This window comes from Mobula birostris, chromosome 13 (genome assembly GCF_030028105.1).
Source record: "Mobula birostris isolate sMobBir1 chromosome 13, sMobBir1.hap1, whole genome shotgun sequence".
Lineage (NCBI taxonomy): Eukaryota > Metazoa > Chordata > Chondrichthyes > Myliobatiformes > Myliobatidae > Mobula > Mobula birostris.
In genome coordinates, this window is record NC_092382.1 from 95,539,617 (window position 1) to 95,562,270 (window position 22,654).

General features: G+C 47.3%; 1 protein-coding gene across 1 annotated transcript in view; it reads right to left on the reverse strand.

Moving 5' to 3' along the window:
- The window catches only part of LOC140208063 (equilibrative nucleobase transporter 1-like), a 28,552-nt gene extending 19,241 nt beyond the window's left edge, over positions 1-9,311 (reverse strand). The window contains exons 1-3 of the mRNA XM_072276588.1: positions 9,124-9,311; positions 5,046-5,174; positions 2,371-2,417 (exon numbers count right to left, since the gene is read on the reverse strand). Of these exons, the coding sequence (XP_072132689.1) occupies positions 2,371-2,417; positions 5,046-5,174; positions 9,124-9,311 (364 nt within the window). The remainder of the gene's footprint in view (positions 1-2,370; positions 2,418-5,045; positions 5,175-9,123) is intronic.
- Between the last annotated feature and the right edge of the window lie 13,343 nt (positions 9,312-22,654).

Genomic DNA, 22,654 nt, shown 5'->3' on the forward strand with positions numbered 1-22,654 from the left:
TATGGGAGGCAGGGTTTGAGGGTCGGCACAACATTGTGGGCCGAAGGACCTGTACTGTGCTGTGCTATTCTATGTTCTATGTTTTATGTTCTAAAATGAACCAGTTCACCCTTATCTGGCTTGAACTCCATCTGCCACTTCTCAGCCCAGTTTTGCAACCTATCAATGTCCCGCTGTAACCTCTGACAGCACTGCGCACTATCCACAACACCCGAAACCTTTGTGTCATCAGCAAATTTACTAAAAATCACGAAGAGTAAGGTCCCAGAGCAGGTCCCTAAGGCACACCACTGTTCACTGGCCTCCATGAAGAATATGACCCAACTACAACCACTCTTTGCCTTCTGTGAACAAGTCAGTTCTGGATCCACAAAGCAATGCTCCCTTGGATCCTTAATTGAGGCCTCTTGATTGAGGAAGAGACTCCCGGACGTTTTACTCTGAGTCAGCTGAAGTGTGGAGGGTGGGGGAGGAGTTGGGCAGCCCGGGTTGCAACCGGACCCTGCAGGGAAGGAAGTGAGGCTTGTCAACGGGACAGAGGGATCCGTGCTGCAGATGGGAAAGAGTTATAGGTCTGGGGAGGCATGAAGTGTCCCCAGTACTGTCTGGGCCTGAAGGGTTAGGTGAGCCGGTACGGAGGGCTCAGAGAACTAGGGGACAACTGGCTAGGTCGTCCTGTGTAGCTTTGAGGGAACAGAATGTGAACCTACCGTTTTGGGGAGCTATGTCACTGCCTATTGCACCTGGATACGAGTTTGTGTTTTCGAGGAAGAGTTGGCGAATTGAGCACATGACTACATTTGGTGGGGGGAGAGTGTACGGCGCTGTAACCGCTTCCCTGTAGTGTTTCACTGCTAAGGTAATTGTTTCTCTGTAGCAGCCATGCTTATAGAAACATAGAAACGTAGAAAATAGGTGCAGGAGTAGGCCATTCGGCCCTTCGAGCCTGCACCGCCATTTATTATGATCATGACTGATCATCCAACTCAGAACACCGCCCCAGCCTTCCCTCCATACCCCCTGACCCCCGTAGCCACAAGGGCCATATCTAACTCCCTTTTAAATATAGCCAATGAACTGGCCTCAACTGTTTCCTGTGGCAGAGAATTCCACAGATTCACCACTCTCTGTGTGAAGAAGTTTTTCCTAATCTCGGTCCTAAAAGGCTTCCCCTCTATCCTCAAACTGTGACCCCTCGTTCTGGACTTCCCCAACATCGGGAACAATCTTCCTGCATCTAGCCTGTCCAATCCCTTTAGGATCTTATACGTTTCAATCAGATCCCCCCTCAATCTTCTAAATTCCAACGAGTACAAGCCCAGTTCATCCAGTCTTTCTTCATATGAAAGTCCTGCCATCCCGGGAATCAATCTGGTGAACCTTCTCTGTACTCCCTCTATGGCAAGGATGTCTTTGCTCAGATTAGGTGACCAAAACTGCACACAATACTCCAGGTGTGGTCTCACCAAGGCCTTCTGCAACTGCAGTAGTACCTCCCTGCTCCTGTGCTCGAATCCTCTCGCTATAAATGCCAGCATACCATTCGCCTTTTTCACCGCCTGCTGTACCTGCATGCCCACTTTCAATGACTGATGTATAATGACACCCAGGTCTCGTTGCACCTCCCCTTTTCTCAATCGGCCACCATTCAGATAATAATCTGTTTTCCTATTTTTGCCACCAAAGTGGATAACTTCACACATATCCACATTAAATTGCATCTGCCATGAATTTGTCCACTCACCCAACCTATCCAAGTCACCCTGCATCCTCTTAGCATCCTCCTCACAGCTAACACTGCCACCCAGCTTCGTGTCATCCGCAAACTTGGAGATGCTGCATTCAATTCCCTCATCCAAGTCATTAATATATATTGTAAACAACTGGGGTCCCAGCACTGAGCCTTGCGGTTCCCCACTACTCACCGCCTGCAATTCTGAAAAGGTCCCGTTTATGGGATTTCTGTTGGCGAGAGATGAAGAGGGAAGGCGCGAGTGGAGAGAATTGGTAGACTGGCGGACAAGCGGACTCGGAGCGAGGGTCCGACGATCAGCAACGCTTGGAGAAGGTCGACGGGGAACGAATGGACGAATCCGTGAGCTCAATATGCACAAAATGTTTCATCTGTCACCCGTTATATTACTCTTCATTTCTCTCTACAATTAGAGGCACACACACGTTGTCTGTATCTCTACCCCCATTCTCTCTGTCTCTATCTCTCTCTCTCTAACACACACACACACACACACACACACACACACACACACACACACACACACACACACACACACGCGCGCACACACACACAAACAAAGTCGTGTGGTCCGACCAAGATTTACCAGTAGACAGAATAGAAAGACATTGACTCACCCGCAGTGGAAAACGCGATCAACAGGGTGCCGGCAGTGAACAGCAATCTGGCGAGAGACAAATCCAACCTTTGACACCCAACCATCACTCCTGCTTCCTCCCATCACTTTTGTTACCCACGGAATCCTGTCCAGCAGATCCAGACCCCGTTTTCCCAGCTTTGGAGCTCATGAATGGAGCCTTTTCAAACAGGTCATTCCAACTCAGTACAGGTCATTCGCCCTCCGCCTACCCTCTCTTCTCTGTCTGTCTGTCTGTCTGTCTCCCTCTCTCTCTCTGTCTCTCTCTCTCTCTCCCTCTCTCTCTCTCTCTCTCTCTCTCTCTCTCTCTCTCTCTCTCTCTCTCTCTGTCTATCTCTCTTCTCCCCCTCTGTCATTCTCGGTCTGCACCCCATCTCTTCATGTGTCTTTGATTGACCCTCCTGACTTCCAGCTTTCCCCCACCACCACCCACCCAAACCGTGACGAGTCCAGAGTAACGTTACTGCAGGCGTGTCCACAAGCATGCTTATCTTTGAGCCGAACTGGACGGCATGGGAAAGGGCGAATGTTTCAAAGTGGATCCGAAGGGCAGTCGTTTGATCTTATTTACGAACGAAGCCGGGTATATGGTACGGAGTGCCAGAGGAAGTAATAGGGCTTGTCAAACTGGAACGGCAAAAAGAAACTTGCTGTGTGTACGTGAATAGGAATGTTTAAAGGAAGAGAAGTCCAACGGGGTAACTGCGACAAAGACATGGAAGCAATGTTATCAACATGTCAAAACAGTGTGCCGAGCACAATTTCCAGGACGCTGTCAGGATCCTCGCGCCTTGGGTTACAGGGAGACGTTTACAAGGCACCTGATTCCCGTCTTGGGGCTTGGAATATAAGTGGCCTTCGGATCGAGTGTGGGCTGCTGGCTTGTCTCGTCAGACCCCTTTGGAGCAACCTGCTGATGGAAGGCTAGTGAAACCATTCGTGATCTCGAGGCCTGGTTGGAGGACCACTGGTTCATGAATCCTTGATGCCTCTCGTCGGAGCAGTCATCGTGCTACGGACTTGGCCGTTTCTGTAGCCAGCCAAGGTTGCTGGCTGCTCCGAGACTCAGAGCCACCCGGATTGAACTCCTTTCCTGCCCTTGCCTCCGTTGGGTAAGCCAGGCCGTAATTGCCGTTACCCTGCGGTTGGTTCTGTCCCTTCCAGTCCCTTGCCTCCGTTGGGTAAGCAGGCGTTTGCCGTTACCCTGCGGTTGGGTCCTTGCCTCCGTGGGCTGAAGATCCGAGTCCCACGTCCTGCCCAGGGATTCCGCGTCCTGCTCAGGAGTAGCTCCAAGAACCAAAGCCTTGATGACCCCAGGCCAAGCTCCAAGAACCCAAGCTTCGAAGACCCCAGGCCAAGCTCTAAGAACACAAGCCTCGAAGATCCCAGGCCAAGCTCCAAGGACCCAAGCCTGAAGTCCCCAGCCTCCAAGCCTCGACCAAGACTCCAGCATCCAAGCCTCAAGACCCAATGCCCCAGCCGGCAGCCAAGCTCAAGATCCAAGGCCCCAGACTGCAGCCAAGTTCAAGACCCAAGACCCCAGCCTCAAGACTCAAGAACAAAGACCCCAGCCTGTATCCAAACTCAGGCCTCTAGACCCCAGACTGCAGCCAAGTTCAAGACCCAAAACCCCAGCCTCAAGACTCAAGAACAAAGACCCCAGCCTGTATCCAAACTCAGGCCTCTAGACCCCAGCCACTTCCTGTCCTGAAGCCATGTCATATCCTTGCCTCGTTCTGGGGTCCGAGACCGAGGCAAGACCCAGGTTCTGGGTCCTTGTTCAGTCTCGGTCTAGGAGTCGAAGCCTTGTCTCGTAGTCCATGGTTTCTAGTCCTGGTCCCGCTTTCCCTCGCCAAGTCTGCGTTCTTGTCCCTGCTGTTTGCATATATCCTACCACGTCCCTACTCTAGGCAAGTCCTGTTCCTTGTACTTCAGTATCTGTGTCACGCATTTGGGTCCGTTCCCAGCACCCCATTGTGACAGAACAACCCAGCGCACCATAGACCCAGCAACACAGACACTGCAGTTAAAGTGGCCGCCTATGATTCCCGTCACAATGGCCCACGGAACACACGGCAGGAGCCCCAGGGACCAAACTACCATACTCAGAGAAACGATGAAGGACAAAATAGCTCCGGTGGAGATTATATTACACATGGGAAAGTACACTATCTCCAATATTACCCGAGACTTGCAGAACATAGAAGAAAGTACAGAGAAAATACACGAGCTGACACTTAATCCATGATGTCTACGCCGAGCATTGCACCAAACGAAACCATACCTAGCAATCTGGGAAACATCACCCTTTCTCACCTTCGCTAAAAACTCTGGGTTTGAAGATTCCATGAAGACGTCAATATTCGTTTCTGCTGAATACCACCCACAGACCAATCAAACAAAAGAATTGGATATTTCCCTTTTCCAAATCAGGTTGATAAATTAAACAAGCACTTCAGCGCAAAATTGGAACAAATCCCGGACAAGCCCCCAAGTATGTCACGTGGCCGCCAACAATGAATATAGAATCGAGTCAGGTTTTATAAAAAGCAAACAAACATTTATTAAACTCTCCTCAAAAAAATAGCGAAATGTAATTAAACGACTGGCTTACCCAGAAGTTAACTGCTATAGGGCAGCTCAAGAGGGACTTACATGGCCAGGAGGCGAGTCACCATGATGCCGTAGCGATCCAGCAGCAATCCGTTGGCGAAGATGAGGAAATTCGTAAGAAAGTCGCTGATGGTGAAGATGAGGGCGAAGCGTTCGTCCTGTGGTACACAGCTCACTGAAAGGGTGAGAGTGAGCGAGGGTCAAAGATCACATTTCATTCTTCAAAGATCAAAGCAAATTCAATATCAAAGTATTATGTGTAACAATGTACTACCGTGAGATTCGTTTTTCCTGATGGCATTTACAGGAATATAAAAAAATACAGCAGACAATGAAAAACTACACGCAAATAAAGGTGGAGAACAGCCAATGTGTGAAAGAAGGAAAATCTTGAAAATATTTTTTCATAAAGTTAATAAGTATTCCTGACGCCATGAGTAGCAGAGACCTTGAAAGTGAGTCCATAGATTGTGTTGAGTTGAGTGACGTTATCCTCACTGTATCAGGAGCTTGATAGCTGAAGGGTAACAACTGACTTTGAACCTGGTACTTTGGGACCTCCGGCTTCTGTGCCGATGAAAAGGCGAGAGAGTGAGGGTGATGGATGGAGAGAGAGGAAAGGATAAGCGCCTGGGATTGGGAATGCACTTCTGTCTTCTTTTTAAATTTTCATTGGCTCCATTCTGTACCTTTGTATTCACTGGGAAGGCAGCAAGAAAATGAACCTCACAGCAGTGTATAATGTACCTAGAGAACGAGAGAGAGAGAAAGAGAGATAGAGGGAGGAAGAGAGAGAGAGAAGGGGGGTGTGGATGGCGGACGGACTCTTCTCATGCCTAATCTCACAAGGCATGCTTCGCAAACCAGGCAATATCCTTGTAAATCTCCTCTGCACCCTTCCTATTGTTTCCATGCACTTCCTGTAATGAGGCGACCGGAGCTGAGTACAGTACTCCAAGTGGGGTCTGACCGGGGTCCTATATAGCTGCAACATTACCTCTCAGCTCTTAAACTCAGTCGCACGATTGATGAAGGCCAGTGCACCGTATGCCTTCTTAACCACAGAGTCAACCTGCGTAGCAGCTTTGAATGTCTTATGGACTTGGATTAAAAGATCCTCTGATCCGCTACACTGCCAAGAGTCTTAGCAATAATACTATATTCTGCCATCATATTTGACCTACCAAGGTGAACCATCTCACACTTATCTGGGTTGAACTCCATCTGCCACTCCTCAGTCCAGTTTTGCATCCTATCAATTTCCCGCTGTAACACCTGATAGCCCTCGACACCATCCACAGCACCCCCAACCTTTGTGTCATCAGCAAATTTACTAACTCATCCCTCCACTTCCTCATCCAGGTCATTTGTAAAAATCACAAAGTGTTGGCCTCCCAGAACAGATCCCTGAGGCACACCACTGGTCACCGGCCTCCATCCAGAATATGACCATTTTCTGCAACCAGTCTTTGCCTTCTGTGGGCAAGCCAGTTCTGGATCCACAAAGCAATGTCCCCTTACGTCCCATCCATCCCTCCTTACTTTCTCAATAAGCCTTGCATAGGGTACCTCATCAAATGCCTTGCTAAAATCCACGTGCACTACGTCTATGGCTTTACCTTCATCAATGTGTATGGACATATCCTCAAAAAATCAATCAGGCTCGTAAGGCAGGAACTGTCTTTCACAAAGCCTTGCTGTCTATTCCTAATCATATTATGCGTCTGCAAATATTCATAAATCCTATCTCTTAGAAACTTCTCCGTCAAATTTGTTGCAACTATATGCTATAATTATTTGTTTTTTTGTTAGTTTTTCAGACTTGGTCTGTCATGTGTTTTCGTGATATCATTCTGGAAAAACATTTTTATCATTTCTTAATGCATGCATTATTAAATGACAATAAAAGAGAAAAGCGTGTCCTCATAATCTATTCTAATCTAAACGTTTCACTGACTTGTCTGTTCCTATCCCTCTCCAATGCTATGGTAAAGGAGATAGAATTGTGATCACTATCTGAAATATGCGGTCTCCGGTGAGAGAGCTGACACCGGACCAGGTTCATTTCCCAATACCAGATGAAGTGCAGCCTCTCCTCCTGTAGGCTCATCTACATAATGTATCAAAAATCCTTCCAGAACACACCTAACAAGCTTCACGCCATCTAAACCCCTCACGCTACTGTGATTTGATAGGAAAAGGAATGTTGTTCCACAGCAAAGGCGCGGTCACCCCTGAACTTAAATTCAGATCGCAGGACAACCAGGAGCCCCAAGTCAGCCGACCTGAGGGACCCGGAAATAGAATAAGTGATTAGAAGTTCAGCGATTTAGGAGAGGGCGAGCCCATTTAGGGCTTTATAAACAAAACAGGAGAACCTTAAAATCAATTCTAAACCGTACTGGTAGCCTGTGTGTGTGTGTGTGTGTGTGTGTGTGTGTGTGTGTGTGTGTGTGTGTGTGTGTGTGTGTGTGTGTGTGTGTGTGTCTATATATGTATTAATTGGTGACAATTAGCACATTTTGCTCACAGTAAAATCTGTCCTACACAATTCAGAAGAACACTCATTGAGTTGTGTTCACTTTAAGAGGCTTTGGTTTTGTTCATAATAAAATTAAAGGGCAGTACTTTTGTTAAGAACAGAAAACGTCTCTCGGAGTTTTCTTCTCGAAATACTACCCATTAAGGAGAGAGAGCGAGGGAGAGAAAGAGAGGTAGAAAGATAGATAAATAGACGGGGAGGGGTGCGCGGAGAATGACAAGGAGATGGTCTGTAAGTGTGGCAGCGTGTGTCCACGTTTAACAGGTGAGTTTGTTATGGTTGAATGATGAAGCGTGTATGATTGGGATTTGGAAAAATAACTGACAGTGAGACAAAGGACAGACAGGGGGAAAAAGAGGTAAGGGCAGAGAAAAACAGTGGTGGAGTGTGAAAAAGAGAGAGAGAAATGGGACGGAGAAAGAAGGCAGAAACAGGGAAGCGAGGGAGTAGAGAGTGAATAAGGAGAGGGGAGGAGAACGAGAGACAGAGTGAAGCGAGAAACAGGTGCGGAGAGCAGACTGGGAAACTGCAGAAATGAGACAGATAGCGGGTGACCAACAGAGAGAGAGAGTGACAGAGACAGAGAGGAGAGAGAGAGAGACATTGAAAGCCTGTGTGTGTGTGTGTGTGTGTCTATATATGTATTAATTGGTGACAATTAGCACATTTTGCTCACAGTAAAATCTGTCCTACACAATTCAGAAGAACACTCATTGAGTTGTGTTCACTTTAAGAGGCTTTGGTTTTGTTCATAATAAAATTAAAGGGCAGTACTTCTGTTAAGAACAGAAAACGTCTCTCGGAGTTTTCTTCTCGAAATACTACCCATTAAGGAGAGAGAGCGAGGGAGAGAAAGAGAGGTAGAAAGATAGATAAATAGACGGGGGGGGGGGGGGTGCGCGGAGAATGACAAGGAGATGGTCTGTAAATGTGGCAGCGTGTGTCCACGTTTAACAGGTGAGTTTGTTATGGCTGAATGGTGAAGCGTGTATGATTGGGATTTGGAAAAAAAAACTGACAGTGAGACAAAGGACAGACAGGGGGAAAAAGAGGTAAGGGCAGAGAAAAACAGTGGTGGAGTGTGAAAAAGAGAGAGAGAAATGAGACGGAGAAAGAAGGCAGAAACAGGGAAGCGAGGGAGTAGAGAGTCAATAAGGAGAGGGAAAGAGAACGAGAGACAGAGTGAAGCGAGAAACAGGTGCGGAGAGCAGACTGGGAAACTGCAGAAATGAGACAGATAGCGGGTGACCAACAGAGAGAGAGAGTGACAGAGACAGAGAGGAGAGAGAGAGAGACATTGAAAGACTGTGTGTGTGTGTGTGTGTGTGTGTGTGTGTGTGTGTGTGTTTGTGTGTGTGTGTATGAGAGAGAGAGAGAGAGAGAGGGGGGGGGAGAGAGAGAGAGAAAGAGAGTGAGAAAGAGAGCGAGAGAGGAACTTCCGCCATCCCCAGCAACTTTATCAATTTATGATGTTGGTAAAGACTCTTATTCATCCCTCACGGACTGTCATTATTCCTGGCTTCCCACAATTCCCCCATCCACCCTAAACTCCCTTCAGTTTACGTCATAGCCCGACACTCACCATTCGTTAGCCCAGAGTGGTTGGATGTGTTCTGCGGGGGGCAGAGATCAGCGAAGTACTCCTCCTTTTTCAGTACAATGACGAGTGAGGGCCAGCCGAATAACATGCCCGCGAATCCAAGGCACTCTATTACCCCAGTGACACAGGTGCAGGACAGCTGAATCTTCTTGCCCAAGCGACCCATTGACGCAACACGCAGCACTCGCCGGGGCGGTCAACTGCACGTCCAACAGAGCGAAGCTCTCTCAGTTCCGGCCACCCGACAGTGCAGAATGCCCTCAGCACTGCCCCTTCTTCGTGAGGTTTACCCCCGGTCGCAGATCCCTGGTGCTGCTGCTTTCCCTCTGTGCTGACCTTCTGCTCGGCCGAGCAGCTAAATCACATAGGAGGAGGAAATGCAGTTAAAATTTAACCGTCATCAAACAAAAATGCTGCCATCCTGGCTTCCTGTGCCAGCTGCAGAAGTTAGTGCCAACATGGGGTGCCGAGAAATGCTGATCAAAGGCAAAAGCCTGGACGTCTTTTGCACGGTTCTTTGGAACGCAGCTATTTGCGTGACACGGAGGCGCATGGAATTATTTACTTCAAAGGGTGAGGCATTGAGAAAAATTATCCTGTTGCAACATTAAAACAGCTTTCGGAGCACTATGCGGTATATTCATCGCCAATCTATTGGTGGAATATGGTGGCGCTGACCACTGTGCAAAGCAAGTTCATCAGGATTGGAGGACCCCAGTGACGGAAAGAGATTTCATTGGTGGGGCTTCACTTCGCTGCGGCCAATGAGGTCGAGGGGTGACAGGATAGAGACATGGAAAGGGCAAACAGGACAGGTGACTGTCACGTGGCACAGGTGTCAAAAGCAAACGGTGATCACGTGTTGCAGGTGACAAGGAAATGTAAAGGAGCGCAGAGGGGCCCGTGAGATTCTGCAGACGCTGGACATCGGGAGTAAGACACACACATGCACACACAAAGCTGGTGAAGTTTCGCGTGTCAGGCAACTTTTATGGAGAGGGCTGGACTCGGGGTTACGGGACGAGACCCTTCATGAGGACTGGTGCGGGAGTGGGATGAAGCCAGAATGTGGGGAAGATCAGGAGTACAAGCTGGACGGCGAAAGGCGAAACGGGTTGCAGGTGAGGATGTAGTCAGAGGCACGGGGTTGACAAATGGAAAATGTTAAGGGCTGACGGAAAGGGAATCGGCTCGGAGACGAAAGTGGACCGTGGGAGATGGGGAATGAGGAGGATCATCAGAGGGCAGTTGAGGACAACTGAATGGGAACGGCAGAGCCGGAATGGGGAATGCAGAAGGTGGCAAGGAGGTGGGGCTGACAAAGAAACTGCCGGAAGTTGGAGACATCGGCGCTCATTGCGGAATATAAAGTGTTGCTCCTCCAACTTGAGAGTGATTAGTCTTATCAGACACAGAGGCAGGTTAATTACTGAAACACCAGCAGGAGTTTGAATCTACTCATAGACAGGTTAATATCTGAAAAGCCCTGCAGGAGTTTGAATCTCACACATAATCAGAATTAATTACTGAAACGCCCTGAAGAAGGATAAATCCGACACACAGGCAGGTTAATTGCTGAACCGTTCTGCAGGAGGTTAAATCAGAGACATTCACCAATCTGATACTCACTTGACACGGCAATACACACGGGAGTACAACGTCGAAATTCTCTGAATTTGGGTAATTGCAGCTGGGAACAGGACTGGCAGGATCCAGACGCCAACCAATCACAAACACTTATCTATCAGAACTGAAGAGCATCGAGGCACAAGGAAAATCAGGGAGGAATGAAGACAGTCGAGGATATCTTGCAAGAAGTGAGAGAAAGTGGCTGCCTATGATTCCCCTCACAGTGGCACACAGACCACGGAGCAGGAACCCCAGGGACCAAACTACCGTAATCAGAGAAACGATGAAGGACAAAATAGCTCCCGTGGAGAACATATTGCACATGGGAAAGTACACTATCCCCAATATTACCCGTGAACAAGACTGAGAAATGGCCAATGTTGAAAAGTAGGAAAATTGTTCAAATAATAATAAATAAGTATTGGAGATATAAATACCTACATATGGCATGCACATGAATGCTTAACAGTTGGAGCGGTGTTCCTTTCATGAAATTCTGCACCTTTTTGCTCCAAACATACCTTTGCTCATTGCGGCCAAAAAGTTCTATTCAAAAGGTTCAAAGGAACACCGAAACAAGCCTGATTCATTTTGGAAAAAGGTCCTGTGGACTGATGAAGTTAAAATAGAACTTTCCAACTGTTAAGCCCGGGGCTGGATCAATCATGCTTTGGGCTTGTGTTGCAGCCAGTGGCACGGGGAACAATTACTGGTCGAGGGAAGAATGAATTCAATTAAATACCAGCAAATTCTGGAAGAAAACATCACACCGTCTGTAAAAAAAAAAAAGCCGAAGATGACGGCTTCTCCAACAGGATAATGATCCAAAACACACCTCAAAATCAATAATAGACTACCTCACGAGGAGCAAGCTAAAGGTTTGCCATGGCCCTCACAGTCCCACGACCTAAACATCATCGAGAATCTGTGGATAGAACTCAAAAAAGCAGTGCATGCAAGACCACCCAAGAATCTCACAGAACTAGAAGCCTTTTTGCAAGGAAGAATGGGCGAAGATCCCCCAAAGACCAATTGCAAGAATCTCAGCTGGCTACAAGAAGCGTTTACAAAGCTGTGATACTTGCCAAAGGAGGTGTTACTATGAACCAGCCATGCAGGGTGCCCAAACTTTTGCTTCGGGCCCATTTACATTTTTCTTATTTTGAAACTGTCAAAGCTGGAATTAAAAAAAAACAAATCCTCGCTTAAAACATTAAAGACATGTGTGATTTTAACCTTATATTTTTTAGAAATCAGTTGATCTTTTACTCGCTTAGCTATTCACAAAAACAGAAATTTTGACCAGAGGTACCCAAAATTTTGCATGCTATTGTATATACGTAGAGCTACTTGGTGCAATATGTAGTGAAATGAGCCTTCTTTTTCTCGTTGAGTAGAACTCTTATCTATCTATCTGTCTATCTATCCATTTGTCTACACTGCACACGCGCGCGCGCGCGCGCGCACACACACACACACACACACACACACACACACACACGCAAACACACACACACACAGACACACACAAACACAGTGGGTACTTCATAAAAGTGACCACTGAACGTCTATGAACAAATAATTGCAACATCACAAATATTGGGCCCAATATCCTCTGTCCCTACGATAGAAGCTTTTAAGAGGCTCCGGTGGAGGAAGTGTAAATATTCAGAGAATGGACACCACACCAGCCGATACGATGAGTTGTTTTAGACGTCACTGGCCGATTACCCCTGAGCCGCTCCCTTTCCCTTTCTGATTGACAATCCCACCCGAGACGTCGGAAGCCGATCCCTATCCATAGATGCTGCCTGACCTGATGAGATCCTGCAGATTTTGCGTCTGTTGCTCTGGTTAGGCATCTGAAGAATCTCTTGTTCTGGTGAACACTGGAAGTTGTGCTGTCACGATAACCATGTCCTTTCTTAAGGACAACGGTAAATCGAGTCCGCAGAGTCCAGACCTGATCTGTCTGGGGCTGTGAATTACACCAGAAGGGTTTCTCGTTTCGGCACTGGGACACTCTGGCAATAGGATTCAGGCATGGCGAACAGGTCATTTTCTGCCTGCTGTGCGTCCGCTTGCATTTGTTCCAACGCCAACCGTTGTGCTCAGAGGCCGATGCTTCCAGCTCGCTGCACGGTTGTGGTTCCACTGAGCGAGAAAACGAAGGCTCGTGTCAAAGTTAAAGTAATTTTTAAAATCAAAGTCTGTATGTGTCACCATACACTAGATTGAGATGTCTCAACTTGCAGGAATTCACAGGAAAATAAAGGAATACAATAGAGATTATGAAAATTATAACTAGATAGATACATACATACATACATACCCAGACAGATAGACGGACAGATGGATAGATAGGTAGATACACAGATATACCGATAGATAGATAGATAGATAATAGACAGATAGATGGATAGATAGGTAGATACATCACAAGATAAATAGATAAACAGACGGCTGGATAAATGTATAAATAGATTGATAAATAGATTGACGGACAGACAGATAGATAGCTAGATAGATAGCTAGATAGATAGATAGATAGACAAATAGATAGATATATGGATAGATAGATTGAAAGATAGACATATAGACAGACAAATAGATAGACAGGTGGATAGACAGATGGACAAATTGATAGACACATGCTTAGATAGATAGACAAATAGATAGATAGATATAGAGATTTCTTAATAGATGGAGTTCTATTCAACGAGGAAAAGAACGCTCGTGTCAAAGTTGAAGAAATTTTATTACAAAACACATACATGTCACCACATTTTACGAAGAGATTCATTTTCTTGCAGTTACAGGGAAATAAAGGACTGCAATGGAGCCGATGGAAACTATAAATAACAAAGACCAGCAACAAGACGTGGCAGGTTTTTAGAGACTGGTTAAAGGGAGATTTCAAACTCACATAAGGAAGCAAGTCTTTGCACAGCGAGTTGTGGACACGTGGAACCTACTACCTAGTCGTGCAGTTCAGAGTCGTACCTGAGAGACTTTCAAACATTAACTCGATAGTTATTTCAACACACTATGAAAACAGGAGTTTTGCAAGCTTTATGGGCCGAATAGCCGGTTCCTGTCAAAAACTTTCTCATGTTCTAATTTAAAAATCGGGCGTGGGGTAGCGCTGATGAGTCAATTCTCCGTATGTCCTGATGCGCAGTGTGTACTTTTAAATCAAGCAGACTGGTTTCTCCTCTTTTGTTTCTACCTATGGGAGCTTAGTTGCAGTTGGAGTACGTACCTTGCTGTCTGTAAGTCACTGCGGGACGCGCTGGAGGTTTTTTAAGGTCAATCCCTGGTCCTTCCCTCACACACGGAAGGCCCTCGGCAGTCTCCGCCCCTCCGCTGGCGTTGCTGCTCGCGCGAACCTGTCCCGCTTGCGCAGAGGAATGGTCTCAAGGGATTGCCGTCACCGTGACAGTCAGCACAGAAACGAACCCTTCGGCCCATCACGGGCATACCGACCCACTTGCCCATCCTTAGTCCGATCGCTCCCGAAACGTAGTCGTTGCCACTGATCTCACCACCTTGCCCGGGAGCGATGTCCCAGATATGAATTACTTTCTCTGTATGAATATAACCTCACTCATCAGACCTCTTTTCGAGCACCTTCTTCTCACCTTGTGTCCTCTTCGTTTACTCCTCCACTGAAAGGAATTTGGTCGATTTCATCGAATTCCAGATCGTCGTCAGGTTTACGTTCACGGAGATACGACATGAGATTTGAGGGATGTTTTTTTTTTCGCAGCATGTAGTAGGGTCAAAGGCGAAAGACAGCCGTAGAGATTCAGGGTGCCTGGGTCAGGGGGTCAGACAGAAAATGTCCGAGCGACATAGGTGCGGGGAGACTGTCAGCAGGTCAGATGTCAGCGGTGTGATAGGAGGTCAGGGGTCACTGACCGTGGGCATGTCTCAGGACTTTGAAGGCTAAAAGTTCATATACAGGAGAGACGAGGGGAAGAGGGGTAGAGAGAGAAAGAGAAGCATAGAGAGAGAGAGAGATAGAGAGAGAGAGTGAGAGAGAGAGAGAGAGAGAGAGAGTAGAGGGGGAGATAGTTGGCAGAGTGGACAGAGGGAGGAAGGACGGGAATTGGTGGGAGAGAGGGGAGTGGGGTGAAGGGAGGGGAGTGGGTGAGAAAAGGGGAACGGGGGCGTGAAGAGGGAGTGTGGGAGGAGGAGAGAGAAGAGGATCAAAGAACAAAGACGGGGATATGGTGGCTCAGAGTGTGGGGAGAGGGATAGAGGCGGGAGAAAGGGATGGGAGAGGGTGACAGGAAATACGGCGGTCGGATGTCTGGGTGTTCTTTTAATTGGCATCATGGACAGCACGGATAAAACGGGCCGAAGGGCCTGTTGCCGTGCTGTTCTCTGCAGGGTGTCGCCCCATGACGTGCCATTTAAACGTGGACCTGGCTTGCTGCTTAATGAATGCTGTGTGTGTCCCGAGCACTTTTAAACCGCTCCGACTGGTTTTCCTTACGTGGCAGTTTACATCTTGTCCGCAAGTCACCGCGGGGCGGGCTGAGCGTTGGTTGTAATCGCCCCTGGCCCTTCACTTACTCACAGGACGTCCTCGCTTTGCTTCCCGCTCGAACCAATTCGCCCTGCACAGGAAGATGGACTGAGATGGGTTGCAGTCACGGTATCAGGCATCACGAAAGGAAGCCCTTCGGCCCATCAGGATCAGACTGGCTCTCTTGCCCGTCTTCGCATACTCCATTTCTCCGCATTGAGGACAGACGCTTCGATTTAGATGTCTTTGTCACAACATAGAAATGTTTCACTCCGTCTGTCCTCACTCCACTCTATTGCCTCCACGCTTGGGACAGGGTTCCTCTTGCACCCCCACCTCCGACTACCACCCCACTGGTTTCAGCTTCCAACACGTAATTCCCTGTAAATTCCGCCATCTCCAATGGGATCCCACCACCAAGCACTTCTCTCCCCCACCCGACCCCACTCTCCGCTTTTCCCAGGGATCGCACCCCACACGACTCCCTTCTCCACTCGACCCTCCCCACTGCTCTCCCTCCTGGTACTTGTCCTTGCAAACGGAACAAGAGTCAGACCTGCCCCAACACCTCCTCCCTCACTGGCATTCAGGGCCAGAAAATGTCTTTGCAGGTGAGGTGATGCTTCTCCTGCGAGTTTGTTGGCGGTCACCTACTGTACTTCGTGCTCCCGGTGTGGCCTCCTGTATATCGGTGATACCCGGTGCAGATCGGGAGACCGCTTTGCCGAACACCTAAGCTCCGGCCCCTAGAAGAAAATCGGGATCTTGCCGCAGTCACCCAGTTCAATTCCACTTCCCATTCCCATTCCGACATGCCAAAGGCCGTAGCCCTCTCTACTGCCACATCGAGACCACACTCAGGCTGAAGGAAAAATACCTTATATTCCTTCTGGGTAGCCTTCGACCTGATGGCATGAACATTGACTTCTCAAACATCCGGCCATGTTCCCCACCCTCCTTCACAATTCCTTTTCCTGTTCCCTCTCTCATCTCATTTCCTTACCTGCCCATCGCTTCCCTCCGTTGCTCCTACCCCGTCTCTTCCTTCCATGGTCTTTTATTCACTCCTATCAGATTCCCCTTCTTCCAGACCTATATCTCTTTCCCCAGTCAACTTCCCAGCTCTTTACCGCGCTCTTTCCTGGTTTAGAATTGCACTTATACCTCCCCTCTCTCCATATTTCTACCCTGACTTCTTCTCTTCCCTTCCAGTCCTGCTGAAGGGTCTGGACCCGAAACGTCGACTGTTTACTTATATTCCGTAGATGCTGCCTGGTCTGCCGAGTTCTTCCAGCGTTTTGTGTGCGTGATTTGGAGCTGCAGCACCTGCAGATTTTCCGTGTTTCTGACGCGCAGCCGTTGCCTCTGCTCCCGCCACCTTTCCCGGGAGCAGTGTCCAGATGCAAACTACTTCCTCTATATAAGTAGCCATTCCCCCTCTCCCCTGCACCCGCCCCCACCCCCACACCCCCGATCACTTTTAAACCACTATCTTCTCAACTTATAGGATAGGATAGTTAAGAAGGCCTATGGGATGCTGGGCTTCATTAATAGGGCGATTGAGTTCAAGATTAGAGAGGTCATGTCGCAACTCTACAAATCTCTGGTGAGAGCACACTGGGAGTATTGTGTTCAGTTCTGGTCACCTCACTATGGGAAGGATGTGGAAGCTATGGAGAGGGTGCAGATGAGATTTACCAGGATGTTGCCTGGATTGGAAAACAATTCTTATAAGGTAAGGTTAGCAGAGCTGGGACTTTTCTCTTTGCAGCGTAGAAGGATGAGAGAGGACTTGATAGAGGTCTACAAGAGTATGAGAGGCATAGATAGGGTGAATTGCCAGTACCTGTTTCCCAGGGCACGAATAGCAAACACCAGAGGGCATATGTACATAGTTAAGGGAGGGAAGTTTACGGGAGACATCGGGATAAATTTTCTTACACAGAGGGTTGTGGGTGCCTAGAATGACTTGCCAGGGATGGTGGTGGAGGCTAAAACATTAGGGGTAATTAAGAGCTCTTGGACAGGCACATGGATGAAAGATAAATAGAGGGTTACGGGGTAGTGTGGGTTTAGTACATTTTTAAGGAATATATGGGTCGGCACAACATGGAGGGCCGAAGGACCTGTACTCTGCTGTAGTATTTTAGTGTCTAGTGTCTAGTGTCTTATTCCCTTCTTCGTACACTCCAGAAGCGAAGGAAGTTGCGACTGTTTCCACTAATTGTGTATAATAATCAGATATATTTTCAATGAGATATGGGTCTTACAAGATAGCAGAGTACAACTATCTCAAAATCCCCCAGCTACATCAAAGTCACTCGCCATTTCTTCCAGGTAGCCAAAGCTCTCGATGGACGTTGAGAGCCTGTGCACAAATATAGAGACAGACAGGTGAGACGGGTGTACAGAGGCCGTTAAGGAGATCTTGCAAAAAAAAACAGACAAACTCATCCAGAGAGAGAGCAGACAATAGTGCCAGCTTTTCAGAGGGGTAGAATCTCGAGGATATGCCAGTCAGTACCGAGTTGCACGCAGCACCACACTGTGGGGTGGGAGACAGCAGGACCTGGGGCACAAGCTGCAGTGGGGGAGACTGCATTACATGCAGATCATGCAGCACCAAACTGAAAGAACAGGAGAATGTGTGTCGGGATGGAGGGACGTTGAATATAAATCAATAAATCAATCAATCAATAAATAAATAAATAAATAAATAAATGTGCGTGCGTGCGTGTGTGTGTGTGTGTGTGTGTGTGTGTGTGTGTGTGGTGTGTGTGTGTGTGTGTGTGTGTGTGTGTGTGTGTGTGAGAGAGAGAGAGAGAGAGACAGAGAGAGAGAGGTGTGTGTCTACGTCTGTTTGTGTGTGTGTGTCTGTTTGTGTCTGTGTGTGTTTGTGTGTTTGTGTGTGTGTGTGTGTGTGTGTGACTGTGAGTGTGTGACTGTGAGTGTGTGTGTGTGTGTGTGTGTGTGTTTGTGTGTTTGTGTCTGTGTGTGAGAGAGAGAGATCTACATGTACAGTGTCATGAAAAAAACTGGCCACCCCTCGACTCCGAAAATCCCTTCCTCGCACAAACAAAACATTTACAGGACTGAATAAGTCTACGATCCACCCCCGTGCTTACCAGTTGGTGAGGGATTCTTTTCATGAAATTCTGCCCCCTTTTTTCTCCAGACATGCCTTTGCACATCGCGGCCAAAAAGTTCTATTCAAAAGGTTCAAAGGAACACAGAAACAACCTGATTCATTTTGGGAAAAGGTCCTGTGGACTGATGAAATTAAAATAGAACTCTCCAACTGTTAAGCCCGGGGCTGGATCAATCATGCTTTGGGCTTGTGTTGCAGCCAGTGGCACGGGGAACAATTACTAGTCGAGGGAAGAATGAAGTCAATTACATACCAGCAGATTCTGGAAGAAAACATCACACCGTCTGTAAAAAAAAAAAAAAGCCGAAGATGACAGCGTCTGCAACAGGATAATGAGCAGGTAAATGTCCCTGAGAAGTATAAACGCGCTGCCGAAAAATCATAACATCGAATCGCCCGTCAAATTACGCCGCCTTCGGTCACCATAGCAACTTACGAGCTGCTCGGTGCCATCTCCAACTCAGCAGAAATCCAAAAGTTCCTCGTACCTTCAAGTGACCGTCCAACTGTTAGTCTTCGTCTCTCTCTCTCTCTTTCTTTCTATCTCTCTCTCTTTTCAAAAGAACATGTCGATGTTAAAGAACTCTCTGTCTTTCTCTTTTCAAAAGCGCAGTTCATAGGGGTAATTCAGGACCCAGTCACAGTAGTGTGTAATGTACTTAGAGAGAGAGAGTGCGGAAAGGGAAAGAGAGAGAAAGGGAGTGGAGGGAGAGAGAAAGACAGACAGACAGACTGAAAGACAGACAGACAGACAGACAGACAGACAGAGGGAGAGGTGGAGGGCGGAGGGACTCTTCTGAGTTTTACTGTTCTCTTTCAAAGGGCTCCATTCATGAGTTCCCAAGCTGGAGAATCCCGGGTCTGGATCTACTGGACAGGACTCCATGGCCAACGAAAGGGGTGGGAGGAAGCAGGAATGTTGCTTCGGTATCAAAGGTTGGTTTTGTCTCTCGCCAAGTTCCTGAACGGCACCGGCAACCCGTTGATCGAGTTTTTCCACGGCGAGATCGACAATGCTCTCCTGTTCAGTCTTCTGGTAAATTCGGGCCGGAGCTCAATGCTTGTTTGTGTGAACTAGAGGGGGATGGAGATAGAGAGAGAGAGAGAGAGAGAGAGACAGCGGGGGGGGGGGGGAGCTTCCGCCATCTCCATCATCTTTATCCACTTATGCTGTTAGAAAAGACTCTTATTCATTCCTCTGTCTACATCTCCCCAACTGTCATTATCCTGACTTCTCACCCTTCTCCATCCCGCCCTACACTCCCTGCGGTCTGTATCATAGCCCGACACTCACCTGTCCCATTCCTCAGCCCAGAGTGGTTGGTTGTGTTCTGCGGGGGGGCAGAGATCAGCGAAGTACTCCTCCTTCTTCAGTACAATGACGAGCGAGGGCCAGCCGACTATCATGCCCGCGAAGCCAAGGCACTCTATTACCCCAGTGACACAGGTGCAGGACAGCTGAATCTTCTTGCTCAAGCGACCCATTGATGCAACACGCAGCACTCGCCGCGGCGGTCAACTGCACGTCCAACAGAGCGAAGCCCTCTCAGCTCCGGCCACCCGACAGTGCAGGACGTCCTCAGCACTGCCCCTTCTTCGTGAGGTTTACCCCCGGTCGCAGATCCCTGGTGCTGCTGCTTTCCCTCTGTGCTGACCTTCTGTTCTGCCGAGCAGCTAAATCACATAGGAGGAGGAAATGGAATGAAAATTTAGCCGTCATCAAGCAAAAATGCTGCGTCCTGGTATCCGGTTTCAATCGTACAGGTTAGTGCCAAGCCGGGGTGTTGAGCAATGTTGAACACAGGCTCTGTGTGACATGGAGGCGCATGGAATGATTTACTTCGAAGGGTGAGGCACTGAAGAAAATACACGAGCTGGCACTTTATCCATGATGTCTACGCCGAGCATGACGCCAAACGAAACCACACCTTGCACTCGGACACTATTCATATCACTCCATTCCTTTTCCATTCTGCAGTCTGTCCGAATGTCCATCAAACGCAGCTACTGTTTCTGTTTCCACCAGCGACACTAACAGAGCAATCCGTGCTCCCGGCTCTCACTGCGCATCTCCTTTAGTATCCGATATTTCAAAGCCGGGAAAGGAATCTGCCTGCCCACGCTATCTATGCATCTCACGCTTTCCCAAACTTCATGGCCAATGTTGAAAAGTAGGAAAATTGTTCAAATAATAATAAATAAGTATTGGAGAAATAAATACCTACATATGGCATGTACATGAATGCTTAACAGTTGGAGCGGTGTTCTTTTCATGAAATTCTGCACCTTTTTGCTCCAAACATATCGTTGCTCATTGCGGCCAAAAAGTTCTATTCAAAAGGTTCAAAGGAACACCGAAACAAGCCTGATCCATTTTGGAAAAAGGTCCTGTGGACTGATGAAGTTAAAATAGAACTTTCCAACTGTTAAGCCCGGGGCTGGATCAATCATGCTTTGGGCTTGTGTTGCAGCCAGTGGCACGGGGAACAATTACTGGTCGAGGGAAGAATGAATTCAATTACATACTAGCGAATTCTGGAAGAAAACATCACATCGTTTGTAAAAAAAAAAAAGCCGAAGATGACGGCTTCTGCAACAGAATAATGATCCAAAACACCCCTCAAAATCAACAAAAGACTACCAAACGAGGAGCAAGCTAAAGGTTTGCCATGGCCCTCACAATCCCCCGACCTAAACATCATCGAGAATCTGTGGATAGAACTCAAAAAAGCAGTGCATGCAAGACCACCCAAGAATCTCACAGAACTAGAAGCCTTCTGCAAGGAAGAATGGGCGAAGATCCCCCAAAGAACAATTGCAAGAATCTTAGCTGGCTACAAAAAGCGTTTACAAGCTGTGATACTTGCCAAAGGAGGTGTTACTAAGAACCAGCCATGCAGGGTGCCCAAACTTTTGCTTCGGGCCCTTTTGCATTTTTGTTATTTTGAAACTGTCAAAGCTGGAATTAAAAAAACAAATCCTCGCTTAAAATATTAAAGACATGTGTGATTTTAACCTTATTCTTTTTGGAAATCAGTTGATCTTTTACACGCTTAGCTATTCACAATAACGGAAATTTTGACCAGAGGTACCCAAAATTTTGCATGCTACTGTATATACGTAGATCTACTTGGTGCAATATGTAGTGAAATGAGCCTTCTTTTTCTCGTTCAGTAGAACTCTTATCAATCTATCTGTCTATCTATCCATTTGTCTACACTGTATGAGTTGTGTTAGACGTCACTGGCCGATCACCCCTGAGCCCCTCATTTTCCCTTTCTGATTGACAGTCCCACCCGTGACGTCGGAAGCCAATTCCTATCCATAGATGCTGCCTGACCTGATGAGATCCTCCAGCATTTTGCGTCTGTTGCTCTGGTTACCAGCACCTGAAGAATTTCTTGTTCTGGTGAACATTAGCAGTTGTGCTCTCACGATAACCTTGTCCTTTCTTAAGGACAACTAAATCGAGTCCTCCGAGTCCAGACCTGATCTCTCTGGGGCTGTGAACTACTCCAGAAGGGTTTCTCTTTTCGGCGCTGGGACACTCAGGCAATAGGATTCAGGCATGGGGAACAGGTCATTTTCTGCCTGCTGTGCGTCCGCTTGCATTTGTTCCAACGCCAACCGTTGTGCTCAGAGGCCGATGCTTCCAGCTCGCTGCACGGTTGTGGTTCAACTCAGCGAGAAAACGAAAGCTCGTGTCAAAGTTAAAGTAATTTTTAAAATCAAAGTCTGTATGTGTCACCATACACTAGATTCAGATGTCTCAACTTGCAGGAATTCACAGGACAATAAAGGAATACAATGGAGATTATGAAAATTATAACTAGATAGATACATGCATACATACATACATACCCAAACAGACAGACAGACAGATAGATGGATAGATAGGTAGATAGATAGATAGATAATAGACAGGTAGATAGAAAATAGACAGATAGATGGATAGATAGATAGATAGATCACAAGATAAATAGGTAAACAGACGGATGGATAAATGTATAAATAGATAGATAAATAGATTGACGGACAGACAGATAGATAGCTAGATAGATAGAAAGATAGATAGATAGACAAATATATAGATGGATAGATAGATTGAAAGATAGACAGAAAGTCAGACAAATTGATAGACAGGTAGACAGACAGATAGACAAATAGATAGACAGATGCTTAGATACATGGATAAATA